This window comes from Acomys minous, assembly GCF_964271855.1.
Source record: "Acomys minous genome assembly, chromosome: 16".
Lineage (NCBI taxonomy): Eukaryota > Metazoa > Chordata > Mammalia > Rodentia > Muridae > Acomys > Acomys minous.
Window position 1 is genome coordinate 49,225,991 of NC_140498.1, and position 15,165 is coordinate 49,241,155.

General features: G+C 47.7%; 2 protein-coding genes across 3 annotated transcripts in view; both read left to right on the forward strand.

Moving 5' to 3' along the window:
* The first annotated feature begins 1,005 nt into the window (after window positions 1-1,005).
* Window positions 1,006-8,197, forward strand: TNFRSF17 (TNF receptor superfamily member 17). Its single transcript, XM_084762252.1, has 3 exons — window positions 1,006-1,233; window positions 2,539-2,685; window positions 7,803-8,197. The coding sequence occupies exons 1-3, from the start codon at window positions 1,119-1,121 to the stop codon at window positions 8,081-8,083; spliced, it is 543 nt and encodes a 180-aa protein (XP_084618378.1). The 5' UTR covers window positions 1,006-1,118; the 3' UTR covers window positions 8,084-8,197.
* A 3,042-nt stretch (window positions 8,198-11,239) lies between these two features.
* The window catches only part of SNX29 (sorting nexin 29), a 401,127-nt gene continuing 397,201 nt past the window's right edge, over window positions 11,240-15,165 (forward strand). For both annotated transcript variants that reach the window (XM_084763168.1, XM_084763169.1), the window contains exon 1: window positions 11,240-11,341. In XM_084763168.1, coding sequence (XP_084619294.1) covers window positions 11,335-11,341 — 7 coding nt within the window. In that variant the 5' untranslated portion in view covers window positions 11,240-11,334. The remainder of the gene's footprint in view (window positions 11,342-15,165) is intronic.

Genomic DNA, 15,165 nt, shown 5'->3' on the forward strand with positions numbered 1-15,165 from the left:
GCCAGCCTGGTCTACAAAGTGAGTCCAGGACAGGCAAGGCTAAACAGAGAAACCCTTCCTCAAGAAGCAAAACAAAACAAAATTAGCCAGTATATCCCCTCCCAAGAAGTGTCGAAGCTCTGGCTTTCTTGTCTCCTCCTGACTTCCGGGGCATGCTTCACACTGAGTGCCCCCTCACTCTGACATTACAGATCACATAGGCTCCAGCATATGTTCATAAGTCATCAATCCAGGTCCCTAAGCATTTTCTGGGCGATGGTAAAGGCTCATCTCTTTTCGTGGATGCATGCTGGCTTGCTGTTTTACTTTGTTTTTTGAGACAGGGTCTCTCTATGTAGATCTAGTAGATGAGTCTGGCCTTGAATTCGTAGAGATCTGCCTGCCTCTGCCTCCAGAGGGCTGGGGGTAAAGGTGTGCGCCACCACACACAGTCAAAATGGCTCTAATTGTCAATGACCCTCCTTTCAAACCTCTTGCTTTTTTTTTCCAGACAGGGTTTCTCTGTGTAGCCCTGGCTGTCCTGGACTCACTTTGTAGACTAGGCTGGCCTCGAACTCACAGAGATCCACCTGCCTCTGCCTCCCTGAGTGCTGGGATTACAGGCATCTGTCACTGTGCCTGGCTCAAGCCTTTTGCTTTAACCCCAACTGCCAAAGCATAACTGGTAGTCATATAATCCAGTCTGTCTCCTCTTCTGTCAGGCACTCCCACTGCTGGTCACAGGCTGCGGCTTGCTTTCCTTGTTGACTCTTAAGTGTGTAAGGGACGCAGCCCTCAGCCTGTCTATCTTCTATGGCATAGTACAGGCCACAAATAGATGCTTCATCAATGGCTACTGCACTTTCTGCTCGATGCCCCAGGCTTGTCCACATCATACAACTGTTACCTGGGTGAGAATGTTCTATAAATAGGCAGTTTCTGTTTCAGGCCTGCTTTGCTGTGATATACCCCTCTGATGCTCCACCCAAGCCTTTTAGGGACAGAGGACCAGAGAGAGAGACCTATTCAAACCCTCTACCACAATACCTGGACATCCCTGCCTGCTGCACTCAGGGAGCGATTCCTGAGAACTGGCTTGTCCTTCTGTGCTGTTCTGTTTGCTGGCGATCGCACTCCACATGGCTCAGCAGTGTTTCCACAGTGAATATTTTGACAGTCTGCTGCATGCTTGCAAACCTTGTCACCTTCGGTGTTCCAACCCTCCTGCGCCCTGTCAGCCTTACTGTAATCCACGTAAGTGAGACTCTTCAGCAGCTGCTGCCTGGTGGGAAGCAATCCTTTTGATAGATAGCGCCTTTATCTACCAGAGGGAAATGCTGTGGAGAGGATGGCCAGATTGTTTCATTTCGTCTTCCTGAATCAAAACCAGAAAGGAAATAGAACAATAGTTTGTCTCCTGGAGCAAAAGAATTATTCAGAACTAAACCTAATTTTATTCACCAGCTTCTGCCCCCCTCCCCACCATCTCTCTCTCTCTTGATTTTCGAAACAGGGTTTCTCTGTATAGCCCTGGCTGTCCTGAAACTCTCTTTGTAGACCAGGCTGGACTCGAACTTACGGAGATCCACCTGCCTCTCGAGTGCTGAGATTAAAGGTGTGCACCACCACACCGGGCTATTCATCAGCTCTTAATTAAATGGCATTTAGAATTTAAAATGTTGGTGAAACCAGGGATGGGTAGTCCGTGCCTCTAAGGCAGTGCTCCTCAACCTTCCTAAGGCTGCAACCGTTTAATATAGTAGCTCCTCATGCTGTGGTGACCCCAACCATAAAAGTATTTTCATTGCTACTTCATAACTATTTTTTCTACTGTTATGAATCATAATGTAAATATCTGACCTCCAGGATATCTGATATGTTTGACCCACCCCCCACCCCCCCACCCCCCCACCCCCGAGAGGTTGCAGCCTCCAGGCTGAGAATCACACACATTTGAGGTTAGCCTGGACTGCGTAGGGAATTTCAGCTTGGGCTAGAATGGGCTCTTGTCTCAAAGACAACAACAGGAACTGTAGATGGGGCGCTACAGCGCCTGGCTAGCATGCGCACAGCCCTGGGCTCTCCCCGGCAGTGAATGGCCACGGTGCTGCAGGTCTGTAATTGCAGCACAGATGTAGGAGGGAGAGACTGGAGGCCAGAAGCTCAAGGTCGTCTTCAGCTACGGAGGAGTTTGAGGCCTGCCTGAGCTACATGAGACTTTGTCTCAAAAAGCACCCCTAAAAGTAAGATGCTCATGGGCCTGGTGGCGCACGCCTTTAATCCCAGCACTGGGGAGGCAGAGGCAGGCGGATTGCTGTGAGTTCGAGGCCAGCCTGGTCTACAAAAGTGAGTCCAGGATGGCTAAGATAACATAGAGAAACCCTGTCTCGAAAAACCAAAAACCAAAACAAAACACCCAAAAAACAAAACAAAACAAAACCAAAAACTGAAAAGTAAGATGCTCATGAATATGCATCAGGGGAGTTGACTGTTAGAAAACTCGTAGTTGGTGTGAATACTGAGCTCTGGCTTCATATCTCTGTCATTCTTTTAATAAAGGCATGGCCAGTTCAGTGAAAGGGACCTATACTGATCTCTGGACGTTCCTGGGCTTGACCTTGATCATTTCTTTGGCACTTTTCACACTCGCAATCTTGCTGAGGAAGATGAACCCTGAAGCTCTGAAGGCCAGACTTCAAAACCCAGGTCAGTTTGATGGTGAATCTTTGAAATCTATTTCTGTAAGAGTGGCTCTTCCAAGTTTCATTTCCTTTTCTTTTTTTAACTTTGACTTTTTTTTTTTGTTACAGCACTTTCAAATCTGTTAGTGGGCTGGGTGTGGTGGCACAAGCCTGTCATCTTAGCACCTGGGTAGTGGAGGCAGGGGGGCCAAAGGGGTCAAAGGCATCTACATATAGAGTTTGAGGTCAGCTGGGGCTACATGAGACCATGTTTCAAAGCAAAAAATTAAAACAATAACAACAATAGGGCGTGGCGCATTGGTGCATGCCTGTAATCCCAGCACTGGGGAGGCAGAGGCAGGTGTCTCCCTGTGAGTCCAAGGCCAGCCTAGTCTACAAAGTGAGTCCAGGGCAGCCAAGGCTACACAGAGAAGCCCTGTCTTGTAAAACAAAAACAAAAACAAAAAATCCCAATAACAGGCTGGAGAGATGGCTCAGAGGTTAAGAGCACTGGCTGCTCCTCCAGAGGTCCTGAGTTCAATTCCCAGCACCCACACAGTGGCTCACAGCCACCTATAATGTGATCTGATGGCCTCTCCTGGCCAGCAGGTGTGCATGCAGGTAGAACACTGTATACATAATAATAAATAAATAAATCTTTTTTAAAAATCCCAATAACAACAACAAAAGCAAAACAAAACACCAAACTGTCCCCCTCAAACAAAACAAAAAACAAAACATAACAAACACAAATAATGGCATTGACACCTACTTTTCATGTCTTCTTTCAATGCCCATTTCCTGTAGAAGAACTTAAGTTCTGAACATGGCTGTTCTGGCAAAAGATCACATCCAAAGACCTCCTAGGTCTGTGTGATCCAGTTGGAATACTGACACACCTTTAACCTCTGGAGACAGAGGCAAACAGATCTGAGTTCAAGGCCAGCCTGCTATAGAGCAAGTTTCAGGTAAAGAAAAGTTTAGGTCTGGATGTGGTGGTGCGTGCTTTTAATCCCAGCACTTGGGCTGGAAAGATGGCTCAGCTGTTAAGAGCACTGACTGCCCTTCCAGAAGTCATGATTTCAATCCCCAGCAACCACATGGAGGCTCACAACCATCTATGATGTGATCTGATGCCCTCTTCTGTACATGCTGCCAGAGAGCTGTATACATAATAATAAAAAAAAATATTTAAATTAAAAAAAAAAGGTGATCTGTTACCTTAAAACCAACCAACCAAACAAAAAAACTCAGCACTCAGAGACTGGCAAGCAGATGTCTGAGCTCTTGTCAGGTAGTTCAGTTCAGTTAATAGTGAGTTGAGAGGCAATACAGTGGCGTTGAGTTCAGGACAGTTTGCTCACTTTGTGGAACTCAGAGACAGTTTTACTGTGAGAATTTTACGGAGACAGGTTGGAGAGAGAACAAGCTAGACACAGGTGAAGACAGAATGAGCCAGAGAATGAGAAGGAGAAAGAAGATTAGATCGTAGCTGGGCGGTGGTGGCGCACGCCTTTAATCCCAGCACTCGGGAGGCAGAGGCAGGCGGATCGCTGTGAGTTCGAGGCCAGCCTGGTCTACAAAGTGAGACCAGGACAGCCAAGGCTACACAGAGAAACCCTCTCTTAAAAACAAAAAAAAAAAAAAAAAAACAAAAAAAAAAAAAAAGAAGATTAGATCGTATTGCCAAAGTTAGTATGAAAAGCAGAGCAATTCAGTCAGAGGCTGAGGGAGAAGCCAGACTGAATCAATCAACTTAGAGAGGCACTTGAGCGGGACAGCTCAGTTGAACCGCCAGCCCGAGTTCAGAGAGAACGAGAAAGGGTAAGCTTATTCAGCAGTAAGTCTGAGAGGCAGAAACCATCCTAGGTCTAGATTAGATTGTAGAGAGGCTGGAAGCTTCCAGGTCTAGGCATAGGTTAGCCGACAGAGAAGACAATTGAATCAGGCTACAAGTTACTTTTACAAGTTTGCCCCACTTTTCCTCTTGGTAACTGCTCTTGAGGCTTCCTCGGGAAGTGTCTTTGAAGTCAGCACACTGATGATACTGTGTTGTCACACTGCTAGCCAGGCCTGGTACTCTCAGGCTAAGTGTATTTGGCAAGATCCCTGGCCAGGCTTTTAATACAATTATAAGCACTGTTTGCCTGTGAACATTTTTACTGCTCAAGTGCTAAAAATGAATAACCAGTCATTTCTGCTTCACTGACCATCTCCAGAATAATTATTAAGCAAGAGAGTGCCAGTCTCAGAGAAGTAGGTGCTTGACTCAAGGATCTCTCAGGCTAAAAATATTTTTATAGCAGTCTTCTTTGTGATCTGATTCTCAGACACACGGTAGCCACTGTCCTGCATCTTAACAAAACATTTTTTAAAATTAACTTTTTTACTCTTGGTGTGCGTCGTGCATGAAGGTGAGGGTGCACACGTGAAGGTGACAGTGGGACATCAGATCTCTTCTTCTATGCCTCTCTACCCTTGCCATGAGGCAGGGCCTCTGGGTGGAGCAGGAACATGCTGTTCTCCCATCTCTGCCTCTGGGAGGTTACGTGCTGGGGTTACAGGCATGTGTCTGTTACCTTTGTGCTAGAGAGTTAAATTCAGGTCCTCATGCTTGGAGCTGAGGTTCTTCTCTTTTCTTTCCTCTTTCTTTCTTTTTTCTTTTTTTGAGTCAGCATCTCTCTGTGTTAGCCTTGGCTGTCCTGGACTCACTCTGTAGACCAGGCTGGTCTCCAGCTCACAGCGATCCGCCTGCCCCTGCCTCCCCAGTGCTGGGCTTAAAGGCGTGCGCCACCACACCCGGCCATGGGACTGAGGTTCTTGAACCACTGAACTGTCTTCCCACTCCTCGTCCTGCTTCTCTGCACTTATTTTCCATGCACGATCCGCAAAGTCCCTCTCCCATTTGCTTTCTAGCACATCAGAGGGGCGGCAAATTCACTCATTTTCTTTCCTCCGTGTGGCCTGGTAGACAAAAGAATGGACTTTCATTATTTTTAAGGATATGTGTGTAGGTGCATATCTGAGTGCCTGTGATGTCAGAAGAGGGCATTATATCCCTGTAGCTGGGGTCACAGGTGGTTGTTAGGGACTGAACCGAGGCCCTCAGCAAGAGCAGTCAGTCCTCTTAACCGCTAAGCCACCTCCTCAGCCTTAGAATGGATGTTTTTTAACATACAAATTGTACATATATAAGTATAATTGACATAATACTCTGATTACAGACACATAAGAAAACAGTGACTACAGTCAAACATGCACATTTTACATAGTTGACTGTTTCTGGTGATGGGGTCTCCTGTATCACACGCTGGCCTGGGACTAGGTAGCTCAGGATGATGTTCATGCCGCCATCTCTGCAGGTGTGCACCATCAGGCCTGGTTTGTGAAGTTCTGGGGATTGAGTGTGGAGCCTCTTGCGCATGCTCCCTGAGTGAGCACTCCGTCAACCGAGCCCCATGCCCGAGCCTGCACCGTTCCTCCTGGTGGCCAGGCTAGCTAGAATGTGCTCTGCTATTTGCTGCACCACAGTGTTATCCAGTCATCCTGTCCCACGCTGGTTCTACAGACTCCGCTGATGTAACTGCGGCTCTGGGCTTCTGACCGGCTGCTTCTCCTTTCCCCACCTCCTTGCCTCTGGTAGCCCCCTCTTTGCTGCTGTTCTGTACGTAGCTCCGTAAGGTCCACATGGAAGTGGAAAGCCTTCTCTTTCCATGCTTCGGGTATTTCTAGAGCAACTCTGACTTAGATGCTTTATTAGCTATTATATATATATATATATATATATATATATATATATATATATATGGATGTTTTGCCTCATATGTGCTTGTGTATCACAGGCATACATTGCCCCCAGAAGCCAGAGTCTCCTGGGACTGGAGTTACAGACAGTTGTGAGCCACCCAGTGAGTGCTGGGAATTGAACCCATGTCTTCTGCAAGAGCAGTAGTGATCTTAGTGGCTAAGCCATTTCTCTAATCCCCTGAAAGAAATGTTTTCAGGTGATAAAGTTACACTGTGGAATGTTGGGAAGTAGAAACTTAATCTTTTCTGAGAGGGAGAGAGAGAGAGAGAGAGAGAGAGAGAGAGAGAGAGAGAGAGAGAGAGAGAGAGACACACACACACACACACACACACACACACAGAGAGAGAGAGAGAGAGAGAGAGAGAGAGAGAGAGACAGACAGATAGACAGACAGACAGAGACAGAGAGACAGAGAGAGAGAGAGAATGTAGGCGCATGTCACAGCATATGTGGAGGTCAGAGGACAACTTTCAGGAATCACGTCTCATCTTCCACTTTGTTTGAGGCAGGGTGTCTCTCGTTTTTTTTATTCATTGATGCAGTTTCCAGGATAGCTGGTCCTCAAGTGTCTGCGGCAATTCTTCTGTCTCTGGCTCTAACCTCACTATTGAGCTGGATTGCAGCTGCCTGCTGCTGTACCCCATTTTTGATGTGGGTTCTGAATTAAAGTGACTGTGATGTGACTCCTCCTACAATGATAAATAGATTGTAAAACCCCTTCTGTGTTCTTCCCCCTTCTGGTACCGGAGATTGAGCTCAGGACCTTTCTTGAATAGGCTGGCTCCAAACTCCTGAGTGGGTTACAGGTATGGGCCACCATGCTCAGCTTTTGCTTCAGTATTCCAGAATGTCACTCACAGGCTGACCCTGATGTGCTGTGACATATGGTAATTGCCTGTGGAAGATGAGGTCAAATCCCCAGACCTTCGAAGAGCTGAGCATACAGCAATAAGTACGCGGACTGGTCCAGTTTGTGGCTGTACCAACAAGGGTGCCCAGCAGGTGTGTGGAGGTAGCAGCTGCTTTCTTTGATTCCAGCCCATTGTCTCCATGCCTCTCTTGTTGTCACATTTTGTAGCCTATTTTATCCAGTCTGGCTGTGTAGATTCTCAGGTGAAATCGCCTGGGTTTTAAATATGGTCAAATAAGACAAGGTTTAAAAACTCCATATTCCCACATAGCAGCCTGCCTCAGGGCCATGCGTGGCTGGGGTCTCAGTTGGTGACTCTCGGTGGAGGAGCACGTTCTTGGCTTTGTGCTGCTTGTGTCCTGCCATGCGTGGCTTGACAGTACCACTGGGCCCTTCTGGTGAATGCCTGTTTCTGTGTCACCAGGATCGGTTCTGCTGGACAAGGCCAACACTGCCCCGACTGAGAGCAGGGCTGGCGACGAAAGGACTCCTCCCCAGAGCCTGGAGTACACAGTGGAAGAGTGCTCCTGTGAGGACTGTGCCAAGAGCGACCCCACCGTCGATTCTGACCATCTCTTCCCGCTTCCAGCCATGGAGGAGGGTGCAACCATTCTTGTCACCACAAAAACGAGTGGCTATGGCAGGAACATGCCAACTGCTTTGGAAAGTGTCCCAGGGCTGGAGAAGTCACCTCCTTCTAGATAGTGACCTTTCTGATGGTATGAGCCACTGTGAGAGCCTTTGTCAGAAGAAGAGCTTGCTTTAGATGTCCTCAGGGTAATGGTCTATCCACGCAGAATACAGTCTTTTGTCCTTTAATCCTGGTTTTATGGTTGAATTTTTGATTCTCTAAAACAAAAGAAAACCAAAACTGGGCTGTGGTGGCTCACAGCTTTAATCCCAACACTCAGGAGTCAGAGGCAGGTGGATCTTTGTGAGTTCAAAGCCAGCCTGGTGTACAGAGCTAGCTCCAGGACAACCAGGGCTACACAGAGAAACCCTGTCTTAGAAAACAAAACAAACCAAAAGCTTTCTGTCATGTTTCTACTGAGGCACCTGCAGACATGGTGTACTTCAGGACAAACTAGACTCTACTGCAGCCAGGCTAATTCTGTGTGCCATGCACAGGCTCTTTGGTCTCCCAGATTATGGAGGCAGCAGATGTTAGCATGCTCATAGAAACACATGGATCACTGCTAACTGTGGCAAATATGAACTGGGACTGTTTTCAGCTCAAGTGCAGGTGTGTGCAATCACCCAGGTAAGCTTAATGGCGCCAGAGGCTGCTCTAAGTCATTTGACACATACAAAATACTGTAAGGAAGGCAGACCATTATTACCTCCATCTTACAGATGCTGTAGTCATGTGGCTTAGTGGTAGAATATTTGCCTAGCATGTTCAAGGTCGAGAGAGAGAGAGAGAGAGAGAGAGAGAGAGAGAGAGAGAGAGAGAGAGAGAGAAGAGAGAGAGTTTCAGAGCAAGAGAGCAGGTAATAGCCAGTGAGTGAATATCTTACTTTGACAATGAAACTGTAACAAGACACTTGAGGCTTCATAATATATAAAGTGTTGAAAGGCACCACTTCCTGATAGGCTAGCTTTGAACTCTTGATTCTTCTGTCTCAGTCTCTGGATTGGGATTTTAGGTATGTATCACCTATACCACACCTGGTCTGCCCCAGTTGTGGAGCTGGTTGTGTCCTAAAAGGGTGAAAGGTGGAAGACTTTAGCTGAACCCATGTGGAATCTTTGTAGGGTTTTTTTGTTTTTTGTTTCGAGACAGAGTATATCTGTGTAATATCCCTGGCTGTGCTGGGACTTGCTTTGTAGACCAGGCTGGCCTTGAATTCACAGAGATCTGCCTGCCTCTGCCTCCCAAGTGCTGGGATTACAGGTATGCACTACCATGCCTGGCTCTCTGTAGGGCTTATGACCACTGGTGAAGGGAGCCTCCATGGTGAAGGAGCCTCCATGGTCTAGCCTTCAGCTGTTTATTATGTTTGTATTTCTGACTGTGAGGTCCAAACTCACCCCATTTTAAATTGGGCCTCCATATTAGGCCTCCAGCTTCAGTTTCCCAGAAAGGCTGATTGGACATCTCGGAAAAAGCCTTGGAAAAAAGGGCAACCAATCAGCAACTGCCCAAAAGGCATGCGCCACAGCCTGGCTTAACCTCAGCTTTAAAATAGGGCCAAACCCTGTACTTCATAGTTGCTGGGAATGTAACACTTGTTCTCACAGCACCCGTTCACCTTTCCTCTCACTGTCGCCTGGAAAGTCACCAGGACAACTAACTAGCTTAGCTCCCTAACCAATGCCACTCTCCTCAGCTGTGTTACTGTTCCTTCTCATTTTAGTAAGTATTCTCTCACTGAGATAAGTTCCCCTTAAGTAGCTCAGGTGGTAAACCAATATTCTTCTGCCCTAAAAGTGTGCACCATCAAACCAGGATTGCAAATAAAGTTTTTCTCAAAGTCCAATTCCGATTATAGCACTCTGCTTGAATTCTCCCAACAGCCTTCCGTTCCTCCATGTGTCCGTCAGGAGGCAGCCAGCCAGGCAAGTACAAACCTGCAGAAGGGCTTCCCAGCTTTTGATATCCGTTTCAACACTCATTTCTAACTCTGCTCCAACCAACCCTTCCTGGCCTTGGCCTAAGAGAGAGACCTTCTGAGATGCTGAGGTGTCAGCCTGGCCCATCTCACTCTCTCTCTCTCTCTCTCTCTCTCTCTCTCTCTCTCTCTCTCTCTCTCTCTCTCTCTCTCTCCCTCTCTCTCTCTCTCTCACACACACACACACACACACTCTATCTTGTGGTGCTAGAAATTGACCCCAGGGCTTTGTACATGCTACTCCAACTACTGGGCTATATCCACAATCCTGTTTTCACTTTTTTTTCCTAGTCTTTTGAGACAGGGATTCTCAAAGGAATTTATTAATCTTAATGTGTCAGGGTCCACCAAACTCCGGGGAGACGGAAAGACCCCGTTCTGTAATGGCGGAGGGTTTACAGACCCACGCAGAATTTAGTACAAACATGATTGGTTAGTTGACCTTTAAAACGATTGGTTACTGGTTATTTTATCCCTGAGGGGACAAGAGCTCAGTTTGGGACATCATGCGCTCTCAGGTGCTCTGGACAGGTAGGAGGATGTGGTTTTTCTCGGATAGAATACAACAGCCCTGAGGCCATCTTGGAAAGTACCAAGTGGCCAGGATGGAAAAACAACTTTTCTATCACTTCAGTGCTAGAAATTGAACCCAGGGCTTTGTGCATGCTACTCCAACTACTGGGCTAGATCCACAATCCTGTTTTTACTTTTTTTTTTTATTCCGGTTTTTCGAGACAGGGGTTCATTGTGTTGCCCTGGCTGTCCTGGACTCACTTTGTAGACCAGGTGAAATTAGAAATCTGCCTGCCTCTGCCTCCGGAGTGTTGGGATTAAAGGCGTGTCTGTTTTACTTTTTATTTCGAGAGTGATTTTGAGTTCACTTTGTTTCGTTTGTACACACAGCTGAAGCTTGGGCCTCACTCATGCAAGGCACGTGCTCTACCAATGAGCTACATCACCAGCTCTTGAACTCTCTTTCTCTCTCTGTCTCTCTCTCTCTGACAGGCTCTAGAACACTCTAGACCTTGAACTCCTGATCACCATGCAGTACTATTCCAGCTCCCAGGACGCTTCTCCCGCATCCTTGGCTGGACCTCAGTTCTGGCAGACGTCTTCTTCCCGGTGTTTATCCTGTGAAGTCCCGGGTCTCCTCCCCGCCACCCTAGAGCCTCGACTCGCGGGCGTATTTTGGTTCCGGGTCGGGAGGCGGGCCCTTGGAGGGCCCTTGCTTCCGGGGCGGGGCCAGCGGGCGGGGCGCTCTCTCTCCCGGCCTGTGTGGAGCTCGGCGGCTGCAGACGCGGCGGCGGCGGCAAGGCAGGCGGCGTCGGCCCCGAGAGAGGCAACATGAGCGGTGAGTGGCGGCCCCGCTGCTGTCACCCGCCCGGCGGCGCCGCTGCAGCCGCACGCTCCGGGCCCCGTGTCCCCCGCACCCTGCAGATCCCCCGCGGGGTCCCGCTCAGGCTCGGAGCCCTGGCCCCGGTCTCCTGCACAGCTCTTACTTTACCGGGGCTGGCGATCCTGTCCTTTCGCCTCATGAGTGACAGCCAACTCCTAGAGCAGAGCTTGCTACCCAGTCCCTCCCAGACCCTCCCAGCCTGCCTGCCCCTTGGCAGGGATTCTCAGATTGCTAGTGCTTGCCCCTGTGACTCTTGAGATCCAGCCTTAGTTACCTGCCCCTGGCTTTCAGTTATTCTCCGGTCCAGGTCTCTTATCCCTAGTGATAAAGAACATCTCTAGACTCTGGGTTTGCTGACCCGGAACCCCTGTCCAATAGGAAACCAGAGCAGCAGCTCCCGGTCCCCAGTGGGCTCGGTGTTACGACCGCTTTGTCTTCCGTCCCTCTTATTCCCTGCACCTGTGTCCCCAGAGCCGGCCCATTAGCTTCTCAGCTTCCCTCTCTCCCGGCTGTGCCTTTTTCATGTGGGCTGTTGCTTCATGCTCCAGCTCTCTGCATTTCTTCCCTTAGCTCATCGTTTGAGGTCTCTGTTGTGTCCTGCGTCCCTTCTTGCCCAATGCTGAACCTAAATGGGGTTGATGCCTTGCCTAAACCAATACCACCAGCGGGGGTGGGGGGGTGGGGGTGGGAGGTGGAGCGGGTGGGGAGGCTGGAAGTGCGAGGAAGGTGGGTGTGGACAGCTTGTGCTCAGAGATACTGAAGTTTACTCCCTTGAGTCTGAGTCTGAGTCCATCCTTGCCTCCCTCTGAAGAGTCCTGATGATGTTTCGGTGCTAAGTCATTCCTGGGTGTTGCGTGTGGAGATGGGAGTGACTCAGGAAAGCCTTGTGTCGGGCTGTTGACTCTCTCGCTGGTCCCAGGGATCTGGGTTCCCTTAGGAGGACCCGCCTACCCTCATAGTTTCTGTTTTTCTTTGTTTTTTTTTTTTGTTTTTTGTTTTTTTCCTTTTTCTCTCTCTCCTCACTGTGCAGTTGAAGTTTAGAGTCCCGGCACCCAGCCCCCAGCCTTTCATTCAGGTGTTTCAGAGGTGGAGAGGGTGCAAGGGCAAAGGAGCAAGGGAAAGTCTTCATTTTTAGCTTTTAAGTTGTTTCTGTGCATCTTTAAATGGATGTTGGATACTTTTTGTTTTTGAAGAGCAAGGTTTATGGAACTGTAGTCTTATTGACAGGGCGGGTGGTGGGGTTTTCCAGTTTACCTGCATCCGCTAACGTAAATCACCGGGTGTACTGAAGGTTTCAGATCCTTGACCGCTGATGATACAGCCAAGCTGTGCGCTGGCATCCACCGAGAGCCTGATGTATTGGGTTCAAATCCTAGTTCTCCTACATAAAGCTGTATAATTTTAATTAATTTAGTATGTCTATGCACATGTGTATGTGCAGGTATGTTTGTATGTGCGTGTGTCTAGGAGGGCCAGAAGTCAGCGTTGGGTGTCTTTCTCTCTACTGTTGTCTCCCCTGTTTGTTGAGATAGGGCTTCTCACTGGTCCCAGAGCTCACCATCCCAGCTAGCCTGTCTGGCCCAGAGTCTTAGGAAGCCTCCTGCGCCTGCCTCAGCCCTCCAGTGCTGGAGTTATAAGCATGTACTACTACATGCCAGGCTTTTACCGTGGGTGCTGGGGACCCTGACTCACGTCCTCATGCTTAAGCAGCAGCCAACACTTTACTGAGGGCTGAGCCACCTCTCCAGCCTTTAAAGCTGCGTAAGTTAGAGTAACTAAGAGGGAAGTCCCGCACAATGGGCATGCGCAGTAACTTCTGCCTCAGAGAGAGTAGAGACTTCAGGTTGCTCAGGACTCATTGTTACTGTTTCCATATGGACTGGGGACACAGGTGGGCAGTAGGTGTTCTGAAATTCTTTGGGATGATGACGGATAAACCCACAGCCTCATATATGCTGGACCTGTGCCCTGTCACTGAAGATACCTTAGTTTTAATGCTTCCCTTTTGGTTTTGTTGTTCTTGTTTTTGTTTTTTTGAGCCAAGGTTTCTCTATGTAGCCTTGGCTGTTCTGGATTCACTTTGTTGACCAGGCTGACCTTGAACTCACATAGATCCCCCTGACTTTGCTTCCCCGAGCGCTGGGATTACAGGCATGCACCACCACGCCCAGTTAAACCTTTCCTTTTAATGTGACGAAGGGCCTGCCGTAGACTCAGATTTCTGGAGTAGAAATTCTTTTACTTTCATTAGAGGAGGAGCTGAAATTGAGAAACTAAAGGAAATTGATCCGTTTATCTTTGAAGGAGACACAGCATTTGCAGCCAACTGACGGCCTGAGTTTGGGACCCATATGGTGGAAAGAGAGAACTGACACCTGCAGGTTGTCTTCAACCTCAACAGAAACACTGTAGCACACATGTGCACACACAAAAGAAATAAATAGAAATGTAATTAAAATAGAAACACTGACACACATGTGCACACACAAAGGAAATAAATAGAAATGTAATTAAAATAGAAACACTGTGGCACACATGTGCACACACCAAGGCAATAAGTAAAAATGTAGTTAAAGCAGAAACATTGACACATATGAATACACAAACACAAAGAAAATAAATAAAAATGTAATTAAAGTAGAAATACTGTGACACATATGTGCACACACAAAGTAAATAAATAAAAATGTAATTAAAACAGAAACACTGTGACACACATGTTCACACAGAGTAAATAAATAAAAACATAATTAAAACAGAAACACTGGCACACATGTGCACACACACACACATAAAAATGGAAATAAAAATTGAAGAAAAGTTTGAGGAAGTTTAAAAAAATTAGATCTACAGCCAAACTAATTATATGCAAGAGGAGACCAAATGCATTTTTTGGAAAGAGTGGCTGGAGGCAGGAGTCTCCTCACTCCCTGGTGCTGGGTGCACACAGCTGTGTGTATTCCATGTAGATCCTTTGTTCTGTGGTAACTAAGTGCTCAGGGGTTAGCCTGTTGTAGCCTGGATTTGGAGTTTCTTCCTTTTTGAAATATTGTCAAATATTCCAAGTGTCAAACCATCACTGATTCAGAAGTGATGGCTCAGGGTGGGAAGGAGAGTGTGGAGGTCAAACCCAGGCCCTGTTCTGTTGAAAGTGCTCCATGCTGTGTGTAAGTGCAGCGTGATTTTCATTGTGTCCTGAAACTTATGGTTGAAAGTGGCCCCATCCTCCCTGCCGCTGCGTTGATAGTTGATGCGTGATGAAGTTAAGTGCAGGAGGAACTTCCATTCTTCTCAGGGAGAGTTTTCATGCCAGGTGTGTGGTAGTGAGTGGTTCCTGGGTGTAATTGCAGCACTCCCAGCACTCAAGAGACAGGAGGATCACTACAACCTCCAGGCCAGCCTGGTCTCTAGATCAGGTTCCAGGCTAGCCTGTGATACATAGTGTAGCCCTGTCTCAAAAAAGGAAAAGAAAAAAGGAGTATTTTAGACATTACAAATGTGGAATTGTATAATGAACCACTTTGATAGTTATAGCTTGTGGCTAGTTCATCTGTGTCCCTATCAACTTCCTACCCGTCTTCAAAGTGCTATGCCACGTCATCTGCAAATACGTGTCATCTTACGTTGAAAAAGTAATTTATTTTGGGGCTGGAGAGATGGCTCAGTGGTTAAGAGCACTGCCTGCTCTTCCAAAGGACCTGGGTTCAATTCCCAGCACCCACATGGCAGCTCACAACTGTCTGTAACTCCAAGATTCTGACACCCTCACACCAACACAC

What these genes read in the sequence shown, in the direction of transcription:
- TNFRSF17 (XM_084762252.1), top strand. Translation starts at nt 1,119, where the DNA reads ATGGCTCAGCAGTGTTTCCACAGTGAATATTTTGACAGTCTGCTGCAT. An exon ending in TCAGCCTTACTGTAATCCAC is followed by an intron (nt 1,234 to 2,538) that starts GTAAGTGAGACT and finishes CTTTTAATAAAG; the next exon opens with GCATGGCCAGTTCAGTGAAA. An exon ending in GGCCAGACTTCAAAACCCAG is followed by an intron (nt 2,686 to 7,802) that starts GTCAGTTTGATG and finishes CTGTGTCACCAG; the next exon opens with GATCGGTTCTGCTGGACAAG.